Source organism: Homalodisca vitripennis, chromosome 4, assembly GCF_021130785.1.
Source record: "Homalodisca vitripennis isolate AUS2020 chromosome 4, UT_GWSS_2.1, whole genome shotgun sequence".
NCBI classification, from domain to species: domain Eukaryota; kingdom Metazoa; phylum Arthropoda; class Insecta; order Hemiptera; family Cicadellidae; genus Homalodisca; species Homalodisca vitripennis.
This window is the reverse complement of record NC_060210.1, coordinates 114,733,314-114,755,766: the sequence shown is the minus strand read 5'-3', so window position 1 is coordinate 114,755,766 and position 22,453 is coordinate 114,733,314. Positions and strand designations below refer to the sequence as shown.

Sequence of the window (22,453 nt, the reverse complement as noted above, 5' to 3'; positions counted from 1 at the left end):
TTACAATATTTTGTAAGTTTTGATGTTTCCTAATTACCAAAACACTTTAGCTGACGTTAATGTTAAAATCGTATGTAATTCAATAATACATTAACACCTATGAAACATTGTAGTGTCAAGATGCACTAATTAAATTACATAATATAAAATAAAATTTGAATAATTGTAATTGAATCGATCTTATGTATTTTATAGATAATTTTTAACTGCGTATAATTTGGGTGCAGTTTGAGATAAGGTTATTTGTATTGTTGGTAGAGACAGGAAGGTGACATTGCGCGAGAAAGCTTGGCTAACACATTCGTACAGCTTGGAAGCCACAGTCCAGTATTCTGTGTTCACACAATTTCTCCCAGTTCCTGGACCGCCGCCAGCCACACAAATGGCTCTGTTGGCTCGGCTTGCTGCAATATATTCTGCAAAACAAACTCATATTGGGTCATCTCCATATTTTTTATAGTCAATTTAATCTAGGCAAAACTTAAAACCGATTAGATGAGTCCATGATATAGATAAATTTGAACTTCGATAAATTGAAACTAATTTAGAGCTTTTAATATTTTCTTGAGGTAGTATGAGGTTTGATTTCAATACTTTTTTTTAAGTATTAAAGCTAGGGAATTATTGTAATTATTCTCACTTCAGGAAATGAGGAATGAGTTTTTTTTTAAATAAAAATCCCTATCATTAGCTTTTACCCTCCAATTGGCCATGTAACTTCTGTACTGGGAAGCTCATTTTGGCCAATTTGCAAAGATTTATTTAACACTTTGAGTGCCGGAGCATCGCTGTCAGTGATCCTGCATTATATGCAAGAAATGCCAGAATCGCTGTTAGCGACTTCTGCTGTAACGCTTATATTTTGTATAGTATTTATCTAAATTGGCTCAATTAGTCAATAGTCATACACGCATTCCAAAGGCTTCAACGTAACTTTTGATATAGGTTTTGTTGCATTTTGGTTAGATTCTGATTTTTACAGCGGTTGTAAAGTGAAGCGCGTCAGCCGCGTTTAGAATCGACCGCTACGCGGACGAGCCGTCACGTGTTTTGTTTGCGCTGCTGTTTATTTCACAAATGATTTGAAAGTTTTTAAGTGTAAATGGGTTTGTAGTGTTAGTATCTTCAAATTAATTGGTTTGTGTATGTTGTTCTAGTCTGTGTGTAAGTAGAACAATGACTTGGCCACGAGTTGCGGCGATCGTAAGCATCTAGTATTTTATTAAATACGTTTGTATAGTTTTTATGTTTTTTGTATTTGTTCAGTGATATTTATAAACAATGATTCGTAAAAACATCGCTGGCAATGAAGACCTAGTATTGCAGGCATTAGATTTAAGCATTATCAGTGTAGACAATACACATAGTGTTAGGTTAGGTTAGAAAATTTCTAGTTTTGTAGTGGTTCATATTTATTTTCCAAACTTTATTTATAAGTATAAAAAATGTTTATATGTCTTTTTGTAAAGAATTAAATGGAGTATAAGATAGAATAACTAAAGTGTAAAAATAAAATATTTCAATAACACTAAGTTGTGTCAAAATAAACAACTAAATGTTTTTCCTCATAAAGTTTTTGTTAATGATTTTTTTATTTGTATAAAAACGTTAAATAAGTGATCAATGTATTATACATATAAGGAAAATGTATTTATCTAAAAAAAAAACAAAAACCCAAGACATTATACCAATAAATAAATTTGTTATGAATATTTAACAAATTATTATATAATAAATATATAATATATAGGTAATAAAAATCCAAATATTATAGCAACCACTGCCACCACAGCTTTAAACACAGCAATTAATTATTGTAAACAGAACAGCTTAGTTGTAAACCAATCAAAGACAAAACAATTAATTTTTGGAAACAAAAAACAAACAGTGACAAGACTGCCAGACCTGGAAACTACTGACAGCACCACCTACCTTGGCATCACACTCGACGAACATCTAAATTGGACACCTCATGTGGATAACCTCTGTAGGAAATTAAGCACAGGAATCTACGTCATAAGAAGAATTAAGACCATTAGTGATCTCAACACTGCCAAAATAGCCTACTACTCTCTTTTTGAGACGCATCTTCGATATGGGCTATTGGTCTGGGGAAACTCATCCAAGACAAATGTGCAACGTGTACTTATTCAACAAAAGAGAGCTATAAGGACACTTTGTGATCTATCACCCAGAGAATCCTGTAGGGAAAAGTTCAAGGAGCTCAAAATCCTAACTATAGTGAATTTGTACATACTTGAGACCATAACATATGCTAGAACAAAGACTCTGAACCCACTCAAGACTGGATCACAACTGCACACATACAACACCCGACATGCAACAAACTACTGCCTCCCTGTACACCGCCTGACTAAATATGAAGAGAAGCCAAGCTACATGGGATCCAAGCTTTGGAACCATCTTCCAGCAGCAGTGAAGGGGACAGATGACCAGCACCTGAGACAACGGCTTGGCAACTGGCTAAAAAAATATCCATTTTATTTTCTTGATGAGTTTTTTGTTCTTGATTCAAATCATGTTTAATCACTTGACAATGTACATTTTTGTGAATTTATTCCACATGTTATATTTGACGCAAAACTGTTCTTGAAGAATATGTTAATAAAGAATATTGTCTATTGTCTATTGTCTAACCAGACCCATGCAGAATCAGGCATTTTCGCTCAGCATTTTATGCATACCATATAGCAAAACAAAGGGTTAAACTATTATAAAATGTACATGTTTTATGCAAAGGTATACATTTTATATATATATATATATATATATATATATATATATATATAAATAAAATGTATATATATACATATTATATATTCACCTAAAGTATGTAGAATTTTAATATTGAATCGGGTAAAATATTAGAACTTATTAAAAAATTTCCTTGAAAAATCTAGTAGTTTGCTGAACAATTTCAGTACAAAATCTAAACTATTGAGTTCCCTGGCCATGTACCAAAATATTTTAGGAACAAACAAAAATAGCCAAAATACAGAATTTAGCATTTAATAATAAAATGCAAATCCCTGTGTAAGATAAGATGTTCATATTATACTATTATCCAAAAAAAGTACCAATTTAACAAAAATTACAATGTTTCCATAGGTTAGTGTAAATTATTGCTTTACATATAAATATAACAAATTCTATATCCTGGTAATTCCAAATTTATGTTGTATTAGTTAAATGCAAATTCATATGAAAAACAAACAAAAATATGAAAATATAAAAAGTTTAGTTATATGCATGTTTTTATTGTGTTGTTAATTTTTTAGCAAATCTAATATTTTTTTCAAATAGTGATAAATCTAAAACGTATATATATATATATATATATATATATATATATAATGCAAAAATTAAAATATCCTGATTGTGATACTTAGAAATATAGGTAGATTTTTTTTACTCTTATCACAAATTTGTGGCTATGCTATCTATACAACTTGTTAAAGGCAACTGATGAAGTTTATCAGAATTTCAATACCTATCTGGAATAGTCTATATCACTGAGCAATCAAATTTATCAGGGTTAGTTTGATCAAGTACGTCAAAGAAATGGAGTTCGCAAAATAACTAAAAATAAGTAGCTGGCCATTACAGAGTGAGCATGGAGGAACTCAAAATAAGTCACGGGCCATTACGAGACACTCAAAATGAGTTGCTGGCCATTACAGAGTGAGCATGGAGGAACGCAAAATAAGTCACGGGCCATTACGAGACACTCAAAATGAGTTGCTGGCCTTTACAGAGTGAGCATGGAGGAACTCAAAATAAGTCACGGGCCGTTACAGATTGAACTTAGAGAAACTCAAAATGAGTTGCTGGGCATTACAGAGTGAGCATGGAGGAACTCAAAATAAGTCACGGGCTATTACAGAGTGAACTTAGAGAAACTCAAAATGAGTTGCTGGCCATTACAGAGTGAGCATGGAGGAACTCAAAATAAGTCACGGGCCATTACAGAGTGAACTTAGAGAAACTCAAAATAAGTTGCTGGCCATTACAGAGTGAGCATGAAGGAACTCAAAATCCTAAGTTTCTGGCCAATAGGATGGTTAAACCCGTTGTTTCTGTAGATATTTCTCAGCAAAACCCTCTTTATTAATATTTTATTTCAACTTTAAATATAAACTCAAATCAATTGTTTTATAATGGGTCACAGGAGATATGGTTTTGTATTATTTTAAAAATAACTAGCATTACCATTAATATTAGACATAGTAGTAGAAATAAGAAATTATTCAAATAATAAAAAACACAACTGCTAAAGATTGTAACTAGAGAAATTGTGCACAGCACTTATGAAGTAATTCAAGATCAATTATAGAAACTCGCTTTAATCTCTGAATTTTATCCAGTCCCGCTGCTCCCGGACATATATGCCAAATGAATCCCAACAGAAGTGTCATATTATTATTATTATTATCACTTTTTAATTTCCTATGTGTACCACATTATTGTAATCTCGGATGTTTATGTTAATGACTGTTAGTTACACACTTACTGTGAGGACTGTTTTACTTATCCATTTACTTAGTACCACACTTACAGTCAACATTGTAAGTGCAGTTCTGGTGTACCTGATCATATTGTTTGTAATAAGGATTTTATAATAGGTATAATGACAAAATATATTATGCAATTCACACCTCATATTCACTTCCAGTGCAAACCAAAAGTGCACTTCTCTAAACAACATCTAGTAATATATAGTATTTAGCACTGTTAGTGAAGTGAAGACTCCAATGGCCTGTGTTAGATCCAAATCAGAAGAGCCATTAGGAAGTTACGGTGCAATAAACATACATACATACATACTGACCCAGGCATTGAATACTAAACACTCCTTGTGGGTGGTCTTGCCACCAACTTGTCACTAACTTAAAACATCATCCAAATAAACAATACAATAATTACAAATCAGTAATCATAAAATTAAACAGGCTTCATGTATCGTATTTTTTGTCTTGTAACTATTACTAGCTGTACCTAACTATATGTTATTAAATGCATAATAGAATAATAAATAATGTATAAAGTAATAAACAACCTCTATTAAGAATCTCAGTATTGTTTTTAATATTTTTCATTGCTTGTAATTTTCATTTTGTTGCCTTTGGGTGTAAAATGTGTTTAGTTTAGTATTTGTTTTTTAAGTTTTAGATTTTTTTAACCCTTAAGTACTGGCATGGTTACTTGTGACACCATTATTGACATTGGGGTCTTCCAGACACCCATTTTAGTACATTTTTAATAAACGTCACCAAAATACTTTGTTAAATATTAATGTGATTTTATCATAATGTAGGTTGTATTTAATTATTGCATCATTGTTTGATAACATTATAAAAACGCAATGTAAAATGAAAATATATTTTCTTTTGGCTTATAACAATACATTTCTCATTCTGTGTACTTAAAAATACCAAACTTTTGGAAACTGAAAATATGCTTTTGTTTTGTACAAAAACATAACACACATTTATTTTTTTTACACATTTGTTTAATTTACCAAATTCACTGCTTATAATTAAAATCAAAATATAAAAAGTGTGCAGAATTACAGGAGAAAATTAATGATTTACTTATGCAGGAAATGCATACAATTAGTTCTTATTCTGATTCAACTTTGGGTTTCAATCACTCCTCAGACACAGGTTTCATGTGCTTTATCTATATTGGTTTACTACATTTTGTGCACAGGAAGCACTTTTTATTATGCCCCTGTTCCTTGGGCACACTACATGTTGAACTATCCTTCTATTCACATTTGCTCTGTTGGCGTTTCCTTCCTCCAATGGAACGTGTGCAATCTTCTTTGCAGACCGCTAAATATATTTTGAAATATGATCAATGGAAGATTGCCTCACAGCTTATAAGTTTACCACTAAAAAATCCAATTTCCTTCCTTGTTGTTATCTGTAGTAGAATTAGTGTCATGGTCAGAAGCACTGATATGGTCCTCTTCATCATGATTGATTCCGGCTCAATAAGAAAGTTATCAACTTCATTCCATATCATTAGAGGTATTGCCTAGTTCTGGCTTAATTTCTTCTCTTTTCCATTATCAAAAGTGTAAACTCTAAATAAAATATTAAATAAAACACGCAAGTTGACGTGAATGACAAAAACAACTTAAACAGATTATGCATGAGTTGACTTGGAATTATTGAGAAGTGCAGCGTTGCAGCTAATCTTTACCGAGGTGGGGGTCTGAAAACACCTCACACCAGTACTTGAAGGTTAAATGGACAGAACACAATATTGTCAGAGAAAAAGATAAAACACTTAAGTGTATTTATCACAACTTCAAAATATAATTAGCTGTGACCTTAAAAGATAAGGGATTTGGAAAGCGGTTCTTCTGTTTTAATTTGCAAAACTCAAGATGACTGCTAGCACAACCTGTAGACTTGGTCTTAAGATGTCAAAAAACTTTATTTTGTATGTTTTGTTTAAAAATTTGTTTCTGATTGTGTTAATTTTTGTACAACAAAAACTGTATACTTTACCACAGTATAATGTACTACGGCTTGATTATTAGGGATGGTTGGTTAACATTAAATAGTTTTAACAAAATGTTATAAAAATATAGATAAGCTTTTAAAATAAATTAAAATTGTGGAAGATATAAAAATGTCTTTAGTGTTAAACCCAAAACTTCTAGTTCATAGTTTTGTGGTTGTTCTGCAGATGATTGTGTACAAGAAGGAGGAGAACGGACAGTCTCTGATGGCAGCCATGTTGTCGGATGAGAGTCTAGACAAGCCTCCCGTGAGGGTTCCCAACAAACACATCATCCCTGCAGACAGTATCTTGGTCAACAAGGAGTTGGGCACGGGGGAGTTCGGTGTGGTGCAGCAGGGTGTCTGGACCAATGATGGAGAAAGAGTAAGTTCTTTTTATCTTTATTTTCCTTGAGTTATTGAGGTTTGCAGTGAATTGAAGTGACCTCTTTGCCAGTCAATTTTTAGTTCAGTGTGCGAAAATTGCCAAGTATTTTTTTCAGTCTAATTTTGTAGTATTTAAAATTAATTTTTGTATTTAGTGTGAAAAAATGGCTTTCTAGAAAAATAAAAGTGGCTTATTTAATGATCAAATATAATTAAATATTTATATGAGTAGAAATCCAAACATTTTTTATGTTGTGATTGGTAAAAAATGTATTGCTATAAGAATGATGACTGATATTGTGTAGTGTTTATGACTCTTGTACTACACTGTTTATGCAATGCAAACCTAAACGTACTTCAAATTCAATATAGGCAATTGAAGACATTGGAAAATGAAAGCCTATTGACGTACATCATAGTGAATAATGGCATACTTATTCCTGCTAAATTCCTAATAATAGACCCCTGAAGAAAGATTAATTATGTTTGCTCTCGATATTTTTAATTTCTTTGTTGTTGAATTTTAAAGTTTTGTTTAAGTCTGAAGCTTATTAGTTACAGAAACCCGAGTGTCCACACTAAAAGCCCTACACTACAGTTTCTACTGTCTGCTAATAATAGACCCCTAAAGAAAGATTAATTATGTTTGCTCTCGATATTTTTAATTTCTTTGTTGTTGAATTTTAAAGTTTTGTTTAAGTATGAAGCTTATTAGTTACAGAAACCCGAGTGTCCACACTAAAAGGACATCTGTGGTTTAGCAAAAATAATGATGTTACACGGACGTTGTGTACTAAACTGAAAATCACCGACGGGTATATCAGACTGGCAGCAGTTTTATACTTCTGTAGTATTTTGTTTTATTTTAGCTGGGTAGCTGTTGGAATACTCGTCAGAGTCGAGATTGCTCTGCTGTTTGTACTCTTTGTTTACATGTTGTGTTTTATACATTATTTCGTTTTTATGAAATTTTTATTTATTGCTTTCAACAAGTAGAATGTGTATTAGAAAGTGAGATGGATCAATGGTGAGTGAAAATACGCTGTTTAGTGGATTAGCTGAAGCTGGATTTTTTTATATTTTGAATTGAAAGCCTTCATCAATGTAGTGTAAATAATGTACACAGCTCAGCTAAGTGTTAATTTTGTGATTTTTTATGAATAAAAAACTAAATATTGGTTATTTAATACACGTTTTAAATTTTAGTTCTGGGCAGAGATATACAGTATATTAGTTTACTTCAGCATCGTACCAAATTTACACATTTCAACTTTAGGGATTTTTGTTAAAATATGGAACCAATAAATTATGAAATCTGATTCTCTGTACTGTACATATGGTTTTGCATTATTGTCATATTCCAAGTTTATTATTTCGTACACAGTATTACACCAGTGTAATCTCAATGTTCAGTCTTGTGTTATTCATTATCTGCATCATACCTTGGACTGGAAATGGATGCTTAAGTGATAATTTGATCTATGTGTTTGTTTATCCTGTCTTCATGATCTTACCTCATGTCTTAAGTGTAAGAATATATTTTGCGTTGGTAGGATCAAGTTTACAAACTTTGCTCGAGGTGTAATTGGAATGTCAAATAGAGGAAGAACTTCAAATATTCTTTTCCCAAATAAGTTTGGGAAAAGAATATTTGAACATAGGTGTTTTTCATCCCACCAGGACTCAGTTTATTGTAATGGCGATATTGATACTCTGTGTTCAGATATGATTGAATGGTCAGCTTTTCATGTGCGGAATTTATACGAGGAATATTCTGTTTTCTGTATAACTCTTAGCAGTAGTGCTTAAAATATTCTGGTATGTAATTTATTAATAGTACCAACAACACAGCTTCAAGTACAAATCCTTGAGGTATTCTTTGAATTGAAAGGTGGATCAAACCTTTTCTACATGAGAGACATACTGGTTGGCTCCTTCCTCTCAGATGACCAGGCTTAAACTAGCTTACTTAGATGTAGTGACACAAATCTCAAGATAATCTTGTTGGTTTATAATAGGATTGTGTCTCAGAAAACAATACATTACTATGCTGTCTAATGCCTAATACATTCTCATGAAGCTGTGATTCTCCCTTCATGGGCTGTACTACATTGATCCAAGGATCATTTACATCATTATCTAATGTTTCCTTATCTTATCAGCAACCATTATTAAAGCAACTTGATTTATACGCGTGCTTTACAAGAAAATGACACATTGTTGTTGGTTTGATAATGACTCATTTAGAACCCACGAACTTCATATGAATAGTAGATATTGAATGCTATTAAAGTGTTGTTTTAATTGAATCAATGAGTATTTGAGTTTTCACATTTTTTCAGAATCTATGAAGTTGATTCCCGTAACTATAAAGAGTTTGAACTATTGCAAACTGGTAGAACTTTTAGTCTTCAGGTTGTATTGTTTATTAAGTTTGATTTATTACTAAACAATAACTTTTAACAAGAATAAGTGATTTAGCTAGGTGTAAATGTACAGTATAACACCCCAGAGCTCATGAAGGAGACTGCCATACTTCATGTAGAATAGAACACAATTATATTTTTACGTTCTACAGCTTTGTTCTTGACATAACAAAGCTCATGAACTCTTCTTGTTCTCAGATACAAGTGGCTATAAAGTGCCTGAGTCGGGAACGGATGCAGAGTAATCCCATAGAATTCCTGAAGGAGGCTGCCATCATGCATGGGATAGAGCATGAGCATATTGTCAGGCTTTACGGTGTCGTTCTCGACACAAATGCTCTTATGCTGGTTAGTATCATGTAACACACTTAACCCTTTAAGTGCCATATGCTTAACACTGTGACCTACCGATAAGTGGCAACGTAAAATTCATGCAAATTTGGCCTTTTGTGTGAATTTTTTCAAGTGCTCAAAATCACAATACATAATTTATAATTTTACATATTTACGACAAACTTACAAATTCTTAAAGTTTGTTTTCAACTGTTTAGTTAATTGTAACAAGGTACGTATAACAGAATATACCCATATTATGCACAGAGACCTCTTTTATTAAAATCTGTTATCAATTATGAAACTTATTACAAGAGTAGAAATTCATAGACCAAGTAATGAAGTTTAAAAAAATTGTTAATGGCAAATTGTACTATTATCATTTTTAATCTCTAGTGCATTAATTCATCTCAATAAGACTATTATAGGTTGAAGTTTTACTTAGAGTGTGGTTACAGTATTTTATAAAACTCACAAAGAATCACAACAAAACAAATTGTAACATTTACAATAGAAGACTTTGTGAAGGAAACAGGATTTTTCCGGACATTTGCCATTGTTCAGTGATACAAAAAAATCACTGATTATTTTGGCAAAGATTTACATGCCAGGGGTAAATACGCAGATTTAGTTTTTTAATTTATACAATTTTAATGGATTTTATATTTAAAACTTTTTTTATCAATAAACGTAGATTACTAATATACCACTTTAAAATTTGTAATTGATTATTCACCATGTGTAGACAAAATATTTTCTCCTCTAATAACGGTTAAAGTCCTTCCCAATCAGACAAATCAATCCCACAACTGAGAGGATGGGAGTTAGCCTATCAGTGGGTAAAAAAAATAGAGAGTCACCTAAATTAAACATTAGATAATTTTCATGTTTAATATCCTCCTTCACTTGCATACTTAACCCTTTGAGTGCCACAGCGTCGCTAATTTTGACGGTACGAAAAGTGCATAAAGTGCCAGCGTCGCCAATTTTGACGTTTCGTATTTCGATAATATTTTATATAGTACAAGATTATTTTGGCCAAATAGCAAGACAGCTGTATTCAATAGGTTCCAAACTATCAATAAATACGAGTTTTATGTTGTTTCTCTACTATTTTATCTGTGAAACATATGTTGTTTGGGTACTTATCAAGAAGCCACTATTTTTGGACGAGTTTTCCTTATTGTGAACAAAATAAATTACATTGTTAAAAACAACTGACCTTATTTAACCTATTTTGGAATTTACAAGTTATTACGACAATCAATGAAATAAAAAACTATAAGAACAACGTTTCATTATTAGAAAATGTCAGGTCATTCGTGTGTCTATTTGGAGACGATTTGGAGATAGGAAGTATGACTCATCCAGTATTTTTCGATTCATTATGGAAGAAGGAACGTGTAGTGAAGTTTATTTTGATCTCTGATAAGGAAAACTCGTCCAAAAGTAGTGGGCTGTGATAATACCGAAGTACCTGTGCACCTGTGCGATGATTCTGTCTTCCAGTCATGAGACGTAGCGGACGAGTACTGTGTTGCATAACGGCCTTTCTTGTTGTATATGTGCCGATAACCAAGCATTTGAGTAAATACAAAATAAAATAGTAACTTATACAGTATTGTACTGTATTTCTTTACAAAAGTAATTTAGTGATTTGAGTTGTGTCAAAGCGAAAAACGTGAATTTTCAGTGGAAATATTATTAGGGTTATTATTTAGTAAATGTAAACTTTTATGTAAATATATAAGCAAGTTTTTGTTTCTACATTTACTAATCTATATATATAAAAATGAAACTGTTCGTGTGTAACAGCATCACTCACAAACGGCTGGACGGATTCGCCTAATTTTTTTTAAAATTTGTTCGTCTTGATCTGTAGAAGGTTATAGGATACTTTTTATCCCTTTCCCGATTCAGGATTCCGCCCCACTGGTTACAGAAATACCCGTAAGAAATGCATTGCAGCAAACATATGTTATTAAGTGAAAGAGTCTTTTCAAATTTTTAATCAGCTGTTCTTTGTAAACATATATAATGCGACAAAAAATATATTTATATATAATTTAATTACTACACTTATAGTTTTAAAGCATAGAGTAAGCTTAAGAGAAACGACAAATTTTGTTTAAACTGTTTCTGCAATCACTGTTAAACATAGACTTTACTATCCAGATAATACAATTCAAATTTGACGTAAAAATTCACCTTTAACTGCAATATTTATTTAATATAAACCATGCTCATGCTTGATCAGAAGAGCAATGCAGATATCATAATTACTATCTTACGTTGGCTACAAATATAAAGAATGTTATAAAATCAACCTTAGTTGTTTTTTTTTGACAGAAGTATCAGGAATGTGGTACATACCTTCATAATGCGCCCAAGAAGCTCACGAAGGAACGACTATCAATTATCTCAGCAATGTTTAGAATGTGATAGAAAATGAATAAGTGAATATAGTGTACTGTTTTCAACGGGAAATTGCGTGCGAAGCCGCGGGAAACTTATTGAAATGCGCAGCGAAGCGCGCCGGGTCCGCTAGTCATATTTATTTGTGTTATATTGATGTTTTATTAGATTTATTGAGAAAACTACATCATTACTAAGTAATTTCTAAACTCTGACAAATGAAGTACAGTTTATAAAATGTCGGTGCCGGGCAGCATTTTGTTAATACATATAATGCAATGTTTTTAAAATTCTAGCATAAGATATTACACATGGGTTTTATTTAGAATTATATGGCCTTTATCATGGTATAAAGAAAGAAAATCTTAAAAATACCGTACACACTCAAATTAGGTCGAAACTTAACTTTTTATACAAAAGTAAAAAACGCTTTTTATAAATACTGAAATTTTTATATTTTTATAAATAAAATGTTATTTGTAACGATATGTATCATATTCTGCATTTAATAAGAAAAAAAAACAACAAAATGATGGAAATCTGTTTGGTAGTTATTTTACAACAGCTTTTTTCCCAAAAGCTTACAAATATGCGAAAAACAGCGTGGCACTTTATGCATATGCCTTCGGAAAATATCCGTGACACTCAAAGGGTTAATAGAAAACCTGGTAACATGAACTGTATAGACTAACAGTTTGCTAATATATTATAGTGTGTAAACTTGAGTGAATGATCATGCAACTTATTTGTCCCAGCTATTTGACAACACTGGTCACTTAAAATATAATCTTTCTGTGGTTGACTAAAGTGGGCATGAAATATCCTATTTATATGTGTGTTCTTTTAAATTTCTTCATGTAAGCCTGCTCTTGCTGTCCTTTCAAAACTCTCATGCAAAAACCATCATATTTACCCTTGGGTATAAAGAGAAGTATTTGATATATTTAAGAGGAGTTTTTCTACTTGATAAAGAATCTTATATAAGGTCTGAGTAAAGACTATAACTGGACTGATTTTTTTAGTAGACAAACGTGTGGGCTTTAAAGTCAAATGCTACACAGCAGTCACATGATTGATATATCTTCTCTTCATTCCCACCAGCTGACCACCTGGTCACCATTCAGGTAGGCTGAGGCCTCCGTTTGTGTCTGACGGTGTCAGCTGGCCATTACAAAACTGTGTGGTATTAGATTTCTTAGTGTTTGAATTTTAAGATTATTTTAGTTTAGTCTCTTCAGTATACTCTTATCTAAGAGATTTATATTCAAATATGTGCTTGAATTTTTAGTACATCACTACTCGTGGCACAGCGTGAGAAGCACAGCAGAAAGCTCATGGCAAGCTGCAATGGTTTCAGTACAAGTTTTACTCGTATGCCTAACTGCCCTCTGCTCCTCACATACGACAGTATAGCTTATACCAACTCTACTGTACAGTTGACTCTCATTAATCCAGCAGATATCAGACCACGGTATTGCCGGATTAATGAAAACTCTGGATTATTGATGAAAGGCCATCAATAAAAATGCTTAACACTATGCTAAACACTATTCAAAATTACTATTAGAGTGCTCGTGTACTAACTTACTGATGGCGAGAGAAAAGAAGAGACCTGGATTCTGGCCTATCTGAAATTTGCAGGCGCTACTACTAGTATGTTGCTGCGCCTGTTTCGTAATTCCATTATTGTTTCACTGTTCCATTGCTATGATAATCAATTCGCAGGGTTGGCTGTGAGGCGAAGCGCCTGAAATTACCGCGCGGCAACACACTAGTACACAGCTGTGCGCCGGCACGGGCCAGGTCTCTTCTTTTCTCTCGCCATCAGTAATTAAAGGCATTAGAATATTTTCTTTCAACAATCTTTTTACGTATGTAATAATTGGTTTTTATCAATGCTGTACCACATAAATAAAATGTAAATTTATGGTGCGGTAGGTATATTCCATTAGAGTAAAAACAACTAGACTTTTTTGTTTCTTGGCTTGATAAGACACTTTTATTATTTCTCTTGAAACCTCTTTTAAACAAAAATACCACTAGCAGATACATCATTTTCTTCTGCCCACTTAATAGAAGTTGCAAAGGCATTCAAAGTAGCATCATGCGACCGACACCATATTCGTTTGCGAGGTTAGCAAGCTTATGGTTTTTCACTTACTGAAATATAAATATAATAATAATAATAAACAAAATATATATCTTGAAATATAAATTAAGCACAAACTATAACACTAAGCAAAGTAGCAATAACATGAATAACACTGGCACTGTTAACGTGAACAGTGGGTAAACCACGAGGCAAGTGAGCAATCGTAGGTTGTTTGTTAACACAGTTTTCAGTAACGCATCTCAACTTGAATCTCCCACGCTCGTCAAAATATGCCGGATCACAATAGACAATAGACAATAGACAATAGACAATATCCTTTATTACAATTTCTTCAAAGAAATGTTACAGCGTCAAATTTAAGTCAAATTAGTATAATAGATAAGCCTTCTTCAGTGTTATGGGGGGTCTCCCCAAGTAAAGAATTCATTTAGGGTGTAGAAAGCCTTGTCTAGCAGCCATCTCTGTAGCTTCCTCTTCATCAGCACAGGGCCTCCAGCTTTCAAGTGGTCTGGTATCTTGTTTAGCATCTTCAACTCCTGCATACAACGGTTTCCTTTCATACATGGCTGTTCTGTGACCTGGCAGCACATAGTTTTTCCTGCATATCTGGTGTTGTATTCATGCACGTCACTTTGTTTAGGGGGCTCTTTGGTCACACAGTAAAGGGGACAGTATCTAGGATGTAGATGGAAAGTGACCGTCAGGATGTTTCAGGTTCTTGAAAACATCTCTACAAACTTTGTCTTGGATTTAAGCCTGCTATTACTCTGATTGCCCTTTTCTGCATACCCAGGACGCGGTTGAGATTGCCCATAGTGGATCCACCCCAGACAGTAATACCATAGCGTAAATGGCTTTCAAACAATGCATAGTATGCAGTCCTTGTTGCCTCAGGGGGGTACTAGTTGCCTTGAATTCATTTTATGGCATAGAGAGTCTGACCCGAGTTTTAGGCAAAGATTGTCCACTTGATTATTCCAGGATAAAATTTTCATCAAGTATGACACCTAGATGTTTGATTTTGTCAGCTGCTGTCAGATTGGGCATTTCAGATACTGTAGACTTTTTATTCCCAAATGACATTTGCTTGGGTCTTACTTTCATTGAGAACTAAGTCATTTTTCATACAGTAGTCTTGTGTCATATTGAAGGCAATAAAAGTGTTCACTTCTAGTTGATCTACGTTTCTGTTTGCAGTAAGCAGCACAGTGTCGTCGCATACATGACCATCTTACTGTATTTCCTCTAGATGTTCTGGAAAATCATTGATAAACAGCACAAACAGAATTGGCCCTAGGACAGAGCCCTGGGGAACTCCTCTGTTAGTCGGTACCAATTCAGATCTGACAGTATTTGTAAATCCTCTTGTTGTGTGTTTTAGTTCTACCATTTGGCTTCGTCCTTTTAGATAGCTTGCAAACCATTTTAGTGCTGTTCGTTGGATTCCTAAATTTTGTAGTTTAGCTAGAATAAGATCATGTCCCAGGCAGTCAAAAGCCTTGCTTAGGTCAAGATACAGGCTGGTGATAGTGTTTGCCATTTTTTCTATGTTCTCAATTATATACTCAGCAAGGTCTATCAGTGCAGTTGTGGTTGATTTTCCAGTAACGAACCCATGTTGGCTGTCTGTCAATGATTGGTTTTGACTAAGATGTTCCTGGAGTCTTACTTTAAACAATCTTCTCAATAAGTTTGGAGACAGATGAGAGCAGTGAGATAGGTCGGTAGTTAGAAATGTTTTGTAGGTCCCCTTGCTTGTGTTTTGGAAATACCTTGGCTATCTTCAACTTGGATGGAAAAGTGCCCTCTGCCATGGACATGTTGACGATCTTCACTAGAGGCAATATTAGCTTGTCTGCACATGTTTTCAGGATTTTTGAAGATATTTCATCAATTGCCTGAGGATGTGGAGTTCTTTAATGATTGAATGGTTCTGCCTATCTCGTCAGGTGTTGTTGGACGTAAAGAAGTAAGAGTATTGTCTGTGGTAGCTGGAAGATTTTGAATTATTGGTGGTGTGTTGTTATATATTTTGTTCTGTTTTAGTGTTTCCTTCTGCTATGTTTACAAAATAATAATTAAAGCGATTTGCTACATCTGTAGGGTCAGTAAATTTTATTCCATTGTCATTTAGTTCTATTGTAGGATTGTTGTCAAGTTCTTTCCTCCCTTTCCTCTCACTATTGATGGTGTCCCATATAGCTTTGGCTTTGTTTTCTGCTTGTTCAATGTATGCAGCACATGTTTCCTGCCTTGCCTTCTTTAATTTTTGGTCGTAGGATTTCTTTTTAATCTGTGGCTGTCTTCTTGTCATCGGGATGGCCAGTTAGGAAAAAATCTGTCTTGCGCTTTTAAAAACTCCTTTTTAAGTGTCATAATTTCTTCATCATACCTCAGTCGTTTACCCCTTTTTTGTGTAGTTCGAGATCTTTTTTTTGGACATGCATTGTCAAGTGCAAGCTGGAGCGTTTGGTTAAAATTAAAGTACGCCTCTTCCACATCATTTGCTGTCAAAACAGAATCCCAGGTAACAAGGGAGAGTTCATTTTTTAAAAACAGCAGATTGTTGTAGTTAAAATTCCGTCTTGAAGTGCATGTCATTTCTGCTTTCATTTTTGGGAAAGTCCAGTGTGCAGTATTGTCCTGTGTGATCTGATAGACCTGTGTGAGAGACCACTACTTTAATCCTGTCATGAATGTTTGAACACACCATATCAATTGATGACACTGAGGTCTCTGAGATTCTTGTGGCTTGGGAGATCAAGTCTTCTTATGTTGTAACCAACCAGTAGTGCATTTAGTGCAACGGATTCTCTAGAGGCCTCGTCTAAACTGTCAATGTTAATATCCCCCATGATAAGTGTGTCATTTCTCTGAGTAGGAAGGCTGTCGAGGGCATCTGCCAGAACTTGTAGTGATGTATCAAGGTCAGCACAAGGTGGTCGATACACTCCAAGCAGGAACAAACTCTTTTTCTTGTTTATGTGTATTTTTACTGCTGTTACCTCACATTACCATTTTCTAAGCTGTACTCTTCAATCTCTAAATTTTCAGTTTTGTTGGCTATACTGTTATGCCTATAAATAACAACCCCTCCTTTGATATGTTCTTTCCTTCCATATGCACTGATAAGTGTGTAATCAGCCAACTTGGCATGGTTTATTACATTGCTTTTTAGACCATGTTCTGTAAGAATTACAAAGTCCGGGTTAGTGCTATGCAAAAAGGTGTTCCAGTCTTTCAATTTTGTTTGTCATCCTGTCCATATTTTGGTGGAAGAAGTTAAGCTGATTTGGAAGTTTACTTCTTGAATTTATTTGAACTTGTTGTTTTGTGTGTAGATTAGACTGTTTGCTGGGTGGGCCGAGTTTACAAAATATCCTGGTTTTGAATTTGCTCGTTTTTCTTGGGTAAAGGTCTAAAAAATTCTTATTTTGATGTATTTGGCCATCCCTCCATTGTTTTGGTGGCGGAATAGTTGTTTGGGAAATCAACCTGTGCTTGTGTTATATTATGTATTGATTATTGTGCGCAGGGGTGAGTGGTGAAGAAAGTTGGTCAGATGGATTTATGTAGCACTGGAGTGCCGGACTGGCAAAGTGCAAGATTATAGAGGGTCTACTGTACTTAAAAAGAGAGCAATATTACATACCTCATGTGAACACGAAGTCCATTTCTAATGCTCTCTCGCAGTCTTCTTTCCTACCTGTTCTCCTTCTTTCCGTGGGAGCAAAATAAAATATAAGCATGAGTATCAGTACTTCTTGTATTTTTTTCCTTGTAGTTCCATCCCTTATCCCTTTCTATTTTCCCATTTATGTTTGTAGGTATACTTAAAATATTTAACGTAACACGTAACATACTGTATCGTGTTGGACAGGTGACTGAGCTAGCACCACTTCGCTCACTGTTGGAGTGCCTTAAAGAACCTTCTCTGCGCTTTAGTTTCCCAGTGCTGACCCTGTGTGACTTTGCCATCCAGATCTGTGATGGCATGCAGTACCTTGAGGCCAAAAGACTCATACACAGGTATGTGGTAACCATGTGACATTTGAAATCAGACCTATGTCCCTCTGTGGGCTCCATTAAACCAGGAGTAGTATATCACTCTGCGGATGCACTAAACAAGAGTCATATCTCTCAGTTGACTATGAAAAACCAGAAGCATGTCCCTCTGTGGGCTCCATTAAACCAGAAGCATGTCTCTTTGTTGGTTGCAGTAAATCAGGAATATGTATCTCTGTTGGGTGCACTAAACAAGACGCATATCTCTCTGTTGACTGTGCTAAACCAGGAATATGTCCCTCTGTTTGCACTAAACTAGGAAGATGTGTCTCTGTTGGGTGCACTAAATAAGAGGCATATCTCTCTGTTGACTGTGCTAAACCAGGAATATGTCTCTCTGTTTGCACTAAACCAGGAAGATGTGTCTCTGTTGTGTGCACTAAACATGGGACATATCTCTGTTGACTGTGCTAAACCAGGAATATGTCCCTCTGTTGGCTGCACTAAACCAGAGACCCTATCTCTTTTTTGGCTGCACTAAACATGGGACATATCTCTCTGTTGGCTGTGCTAAACCAGGAATATGTCTCTCTGTTTGCACTAAACCAGGAATATGTGTCTCTGTTGGGTGCACTAAACAAGAGGCATATCTCTCTGTTGACTGTGCTAAACCAGGAATATGTCTCTCTGTTTGCACTAAACCAGGAAGATGTGTCTCTGTTGGGTGCACTAAACATGGGACATATCTATCTGTTGACTGTGCTAAACCAGGAATATGTCTCTCTGTTTGCACTAAAACCAGGAAGATGTGTCTCTGTTGGGTGCACTAAACAAGAGGCATAACTCTCTGTTGACTGTGCTAAACCAGGAATATGTCTCTCTGTTTGCACTAAACCAGGAAGATGTGTCTCTGTTGGGTGCACTAAAGATGGGACATATCTATCTGTTGACTGTGCTAAACCAGGAATATGTCCCTCTGTTGGCTGCACTAAACCAGAGACCCTATTTTTTTTTTTGGCTGCACTAAACATGGGACATATCTCTCTGTTGGCTGTGCTAAACCAGGAATATGTCTCTCTGTTTGCACTAAACCAGGAAGATGTGTCTCTGTTGGGTGCACTAAACAAGAGGCATATCTCTCTGTTGACTGTGCTAAACCAGGAATATGTCTCTCTGTTTGCACTAAACCAGGAAGATGTGTCTCTGTTGGGTGCACTAAACATGGGACATATCTCTCTGTTGACTGTGCTAAACCAGGAATATGTCCCTCTGTTGGCTGCACTAAACCAGAGACCCTATCTCTTTTTTAGCTGCACTAAACATGGGACATATCTCTCTGTTGGCTGTTTTAAACCAGGCGCATGTCTCTGTTGGCTGCATTGTACAGATTTGTTACAGCGATTTCAAATTTTTCAAATCCTTTTGTTGTTCAATATCACTTGCATAAAATAGTGAATTCTCCAACATATAGGCATATTTCAAGGAATTGAACTAACTACTACAATTAATGAAAGGTGTGGCGATGGTTGGATGTAACAAACGGTCGAATTTAACTTTATTGGTCAGTAGGTAATTGGAGTATACTTTTCTGTCTCTTTTGTTTCATTATCTGCAACAATCAGATTAGATAATGCAACATCTGATTGTTGTTTCTCAAATTTCCATTGTCAGATATCTTGAGATTAGCTTTCATATAAATCATTATTACATTCTTCTAAATTTCAATTTCTGAAGTTTCTTTGGAAAAAAGAAAGTGTTAAAATACTCAGAAGTCTGTTCTTTCACACTCAGTGTAATTCAGAGATTTTAGCATGCAAGGCTGGATGTTTGTCATGGTTTCAGTGAATGATGTTGAAATGTTTAGTTTCCTGTGCAGATTTCTTGTGGTTTTAAGTCTTATTGTTTCAGAAAGCAAATTTTTAATTAGTATTTAGTCCAAATGTATTGTGCAATAGTAAGTTATCAGAAGAAGAAATTCAACCACCACGTGTGCTTATTTGTTGATTGTTTTACTAAACATCTTAATAATTCTCGTTCCTGTTACAGAGACCTAGCTGCCAGAAATATTTTAGTATTTTCAAAAAACAAGGTGAAAATCTCGGACTTCGGGTTGTCGAGAGCACTTGGTGTTGGAAAGGACTATTATCAAACCAATTTCAATGTCAACCTCAAATTACCTATTGCCTGGTAAGTAAATACCCACGTTACTGTGTAGTTATTAGTTTGTTTCGGACATATTAAAGCACAGCGCCCACTGCGACCGGCCCGGCCCGGCTTTGTCTTTTCGTGAAGTCGAAACACACGCAATCAAATGGACACCCGCCCACTGCTACCGGCCCGGCCCAGCCCAGCCCGGACCGCTTTTGTACTCTGTCAAAATGCATTCGATCAAATGGACACCCACCCACTGCAAGCGGCACCGGCACAGTCACCCCAAGAGCTGACCAAGGCCGGGCTGGGCTGGGCTGGGCCGGGACGATAGCAGTGGGCGGTGGTAGGCCGGAGTGAGCCGGGCCGGGCCGGTCACAGTGGGCACCGTGCTTTACAGTGGTTCACAGAGGGGAGACAGATACATTGGCAATCATCTTCTTATAGAAAATACCTGTCCAGTCTTTTGTTTTAGTACAACTACTTATGACTTATGACCTATGTCAGTTAACAATGCATTAAAATAATAAAGTTGTATAAAAATGACTCAACTTCTAATTCTGTCCTTTTAAATAATTATTTCTCTTTCATTAACTTTTGACATGCATTAAATATTACTAATTTTAAATTGAGTTACTAAATGAATGTTTATTATACAGTTTAGTCTCAATCAGCTGAACTAAACAGGTGGTCATGATGTTGGCTAAGTGGATGTGTCAGATTGTTCTGATTACAATTATTAAAGTCAAGCTAAAACTATCAATATGAAAATAAGTTTTATGAAAAAAAAAAAACAAGACCTTATAGTGTAGTCTACAAGTGCTGTACTGAAAGTGTGGACTACTGTAAAAGACACATTGTTTTACAGGGTGGCACAAAAAGAAAGTGTGTATTTTAAAATGCTACAAGTAAGTTTATTTTGATCATGACACATATTATTAACACAAAAACAATCAGCAAACAAGCCAGTTTGAGAATTTGACATTAAGAATTCCAAGCACTTAATTTTTTTTTTTAATGACTGGAAAGATGGCATCCTTCTGCGTTAATGCACATTAAATGTCTCTCCTCAAAGTTCTTCATAACTTTTGTCAGTGTTCTGTGGTACAGCAGCAATTTCTTTGTGCATTGCAGCCTTCAAATCATCAATTGAACAAGATTTTACAACAGTAACCTTTGAATTTCAAGTGATCTCATAAGAATAAGTCGCATGGCGATAGATCTGGCAAGGATAATGGAAATCGCGGAAATTACGTAACTATGAAACATTTCTCTAATGACTTCCGTAGATGCCTTACTTGTGTGGGCTGTAGCTACATTCTGTTAAAAGCATATTTCTGCGGTGTCGATCCACAAAGCTTCAAATGTGGCTACAAAAATGTGCGTAGCATTTCTTCATAACGTTGAGAAGTTGTACCTGTGACAGTTGTGCCGCTCTGTCAAAAAAATAAGGTCCAATGATACCAATTTTCGAGACACACACTACACAGTAACTTTAAGAACACAGTAGTTTTTTACGAATTTTTTTGGGTTGCTAGCTGCTCAATACCAACAATTCTGCTTGTTTACAGATCCTTTCAAATTGATTGAGCCTCATCACTCATCATTAATACAGCATTGTGATTTGCAAAACATCACTTCATACAAAAAGTTTTTCGTTGATCAAAAATCATGTTCGTAAAAGTTTCTGACAATCATAATTTTGTAAGGATGGAATGTCAACTCACATGGTAGGATGTGCTGTAGTGATCAACGTGATATTCCGGAGGAGCACTCCGCCTAGTAGAGCGGTGAGAACTATGAAGAACTAAGGTTCTGCCTATGTCAAATTGGTGTGAAGTTTGCACCATACAAGGATGACCAGTTTATTTATTTTTTGTTACTGATCCTGGTGCATGAAACGAATTTACCCCACGAAGTATTGTGTTGCGATCTGGTATGCTCGACATTAAACTCTACAAAAGCTTCATTGAACATTGATGACAGATCATTGAGTTGAAATACTGTTCAGCAGCAATAAACGATGTTGCGTTGCATGGTCGACTGTGCCATTGCCAATAAAACTGGGTGATCTAACCTTCAAAATGGTGTCA

General features: G+C 34.9%; 1 protein-coding gene across 3 annotated transcripts in view; it reads left to right on the top strand.

Annotated features, from left to right (window-relative positions):
• LOC124359962 (activated Cdc42 kinase-like) overlaps positions 1-22,453 on the top strand; it is an 80,590-nt gene that overhangs the window by 19,730 nt on the left and 38,407 nt on the right. For all 3 annotated transcript variants that reach the window (XM_046813159.1, XM_046813158.1, XM_046813157.1), the window contains exons 4-7: positions 6,721-6,918; positions 9,545-9,694; positions 18,088-18,236; positions 20,259-20,399. In XM_046813159.1, coding sequence (XP_046669115.1) covers positions 6,721-6,918; positions 9,545-9,694; positions 18,088-18,236; positions 20,259-20,399 — 638 coding nt within the window. The remainder of the gene's footprint in view (positions 1-6,720; positions 6,919-9,544; positions 9,695-18,087; positions 18,237-20,258; positions 20,400-22,453) is intronic.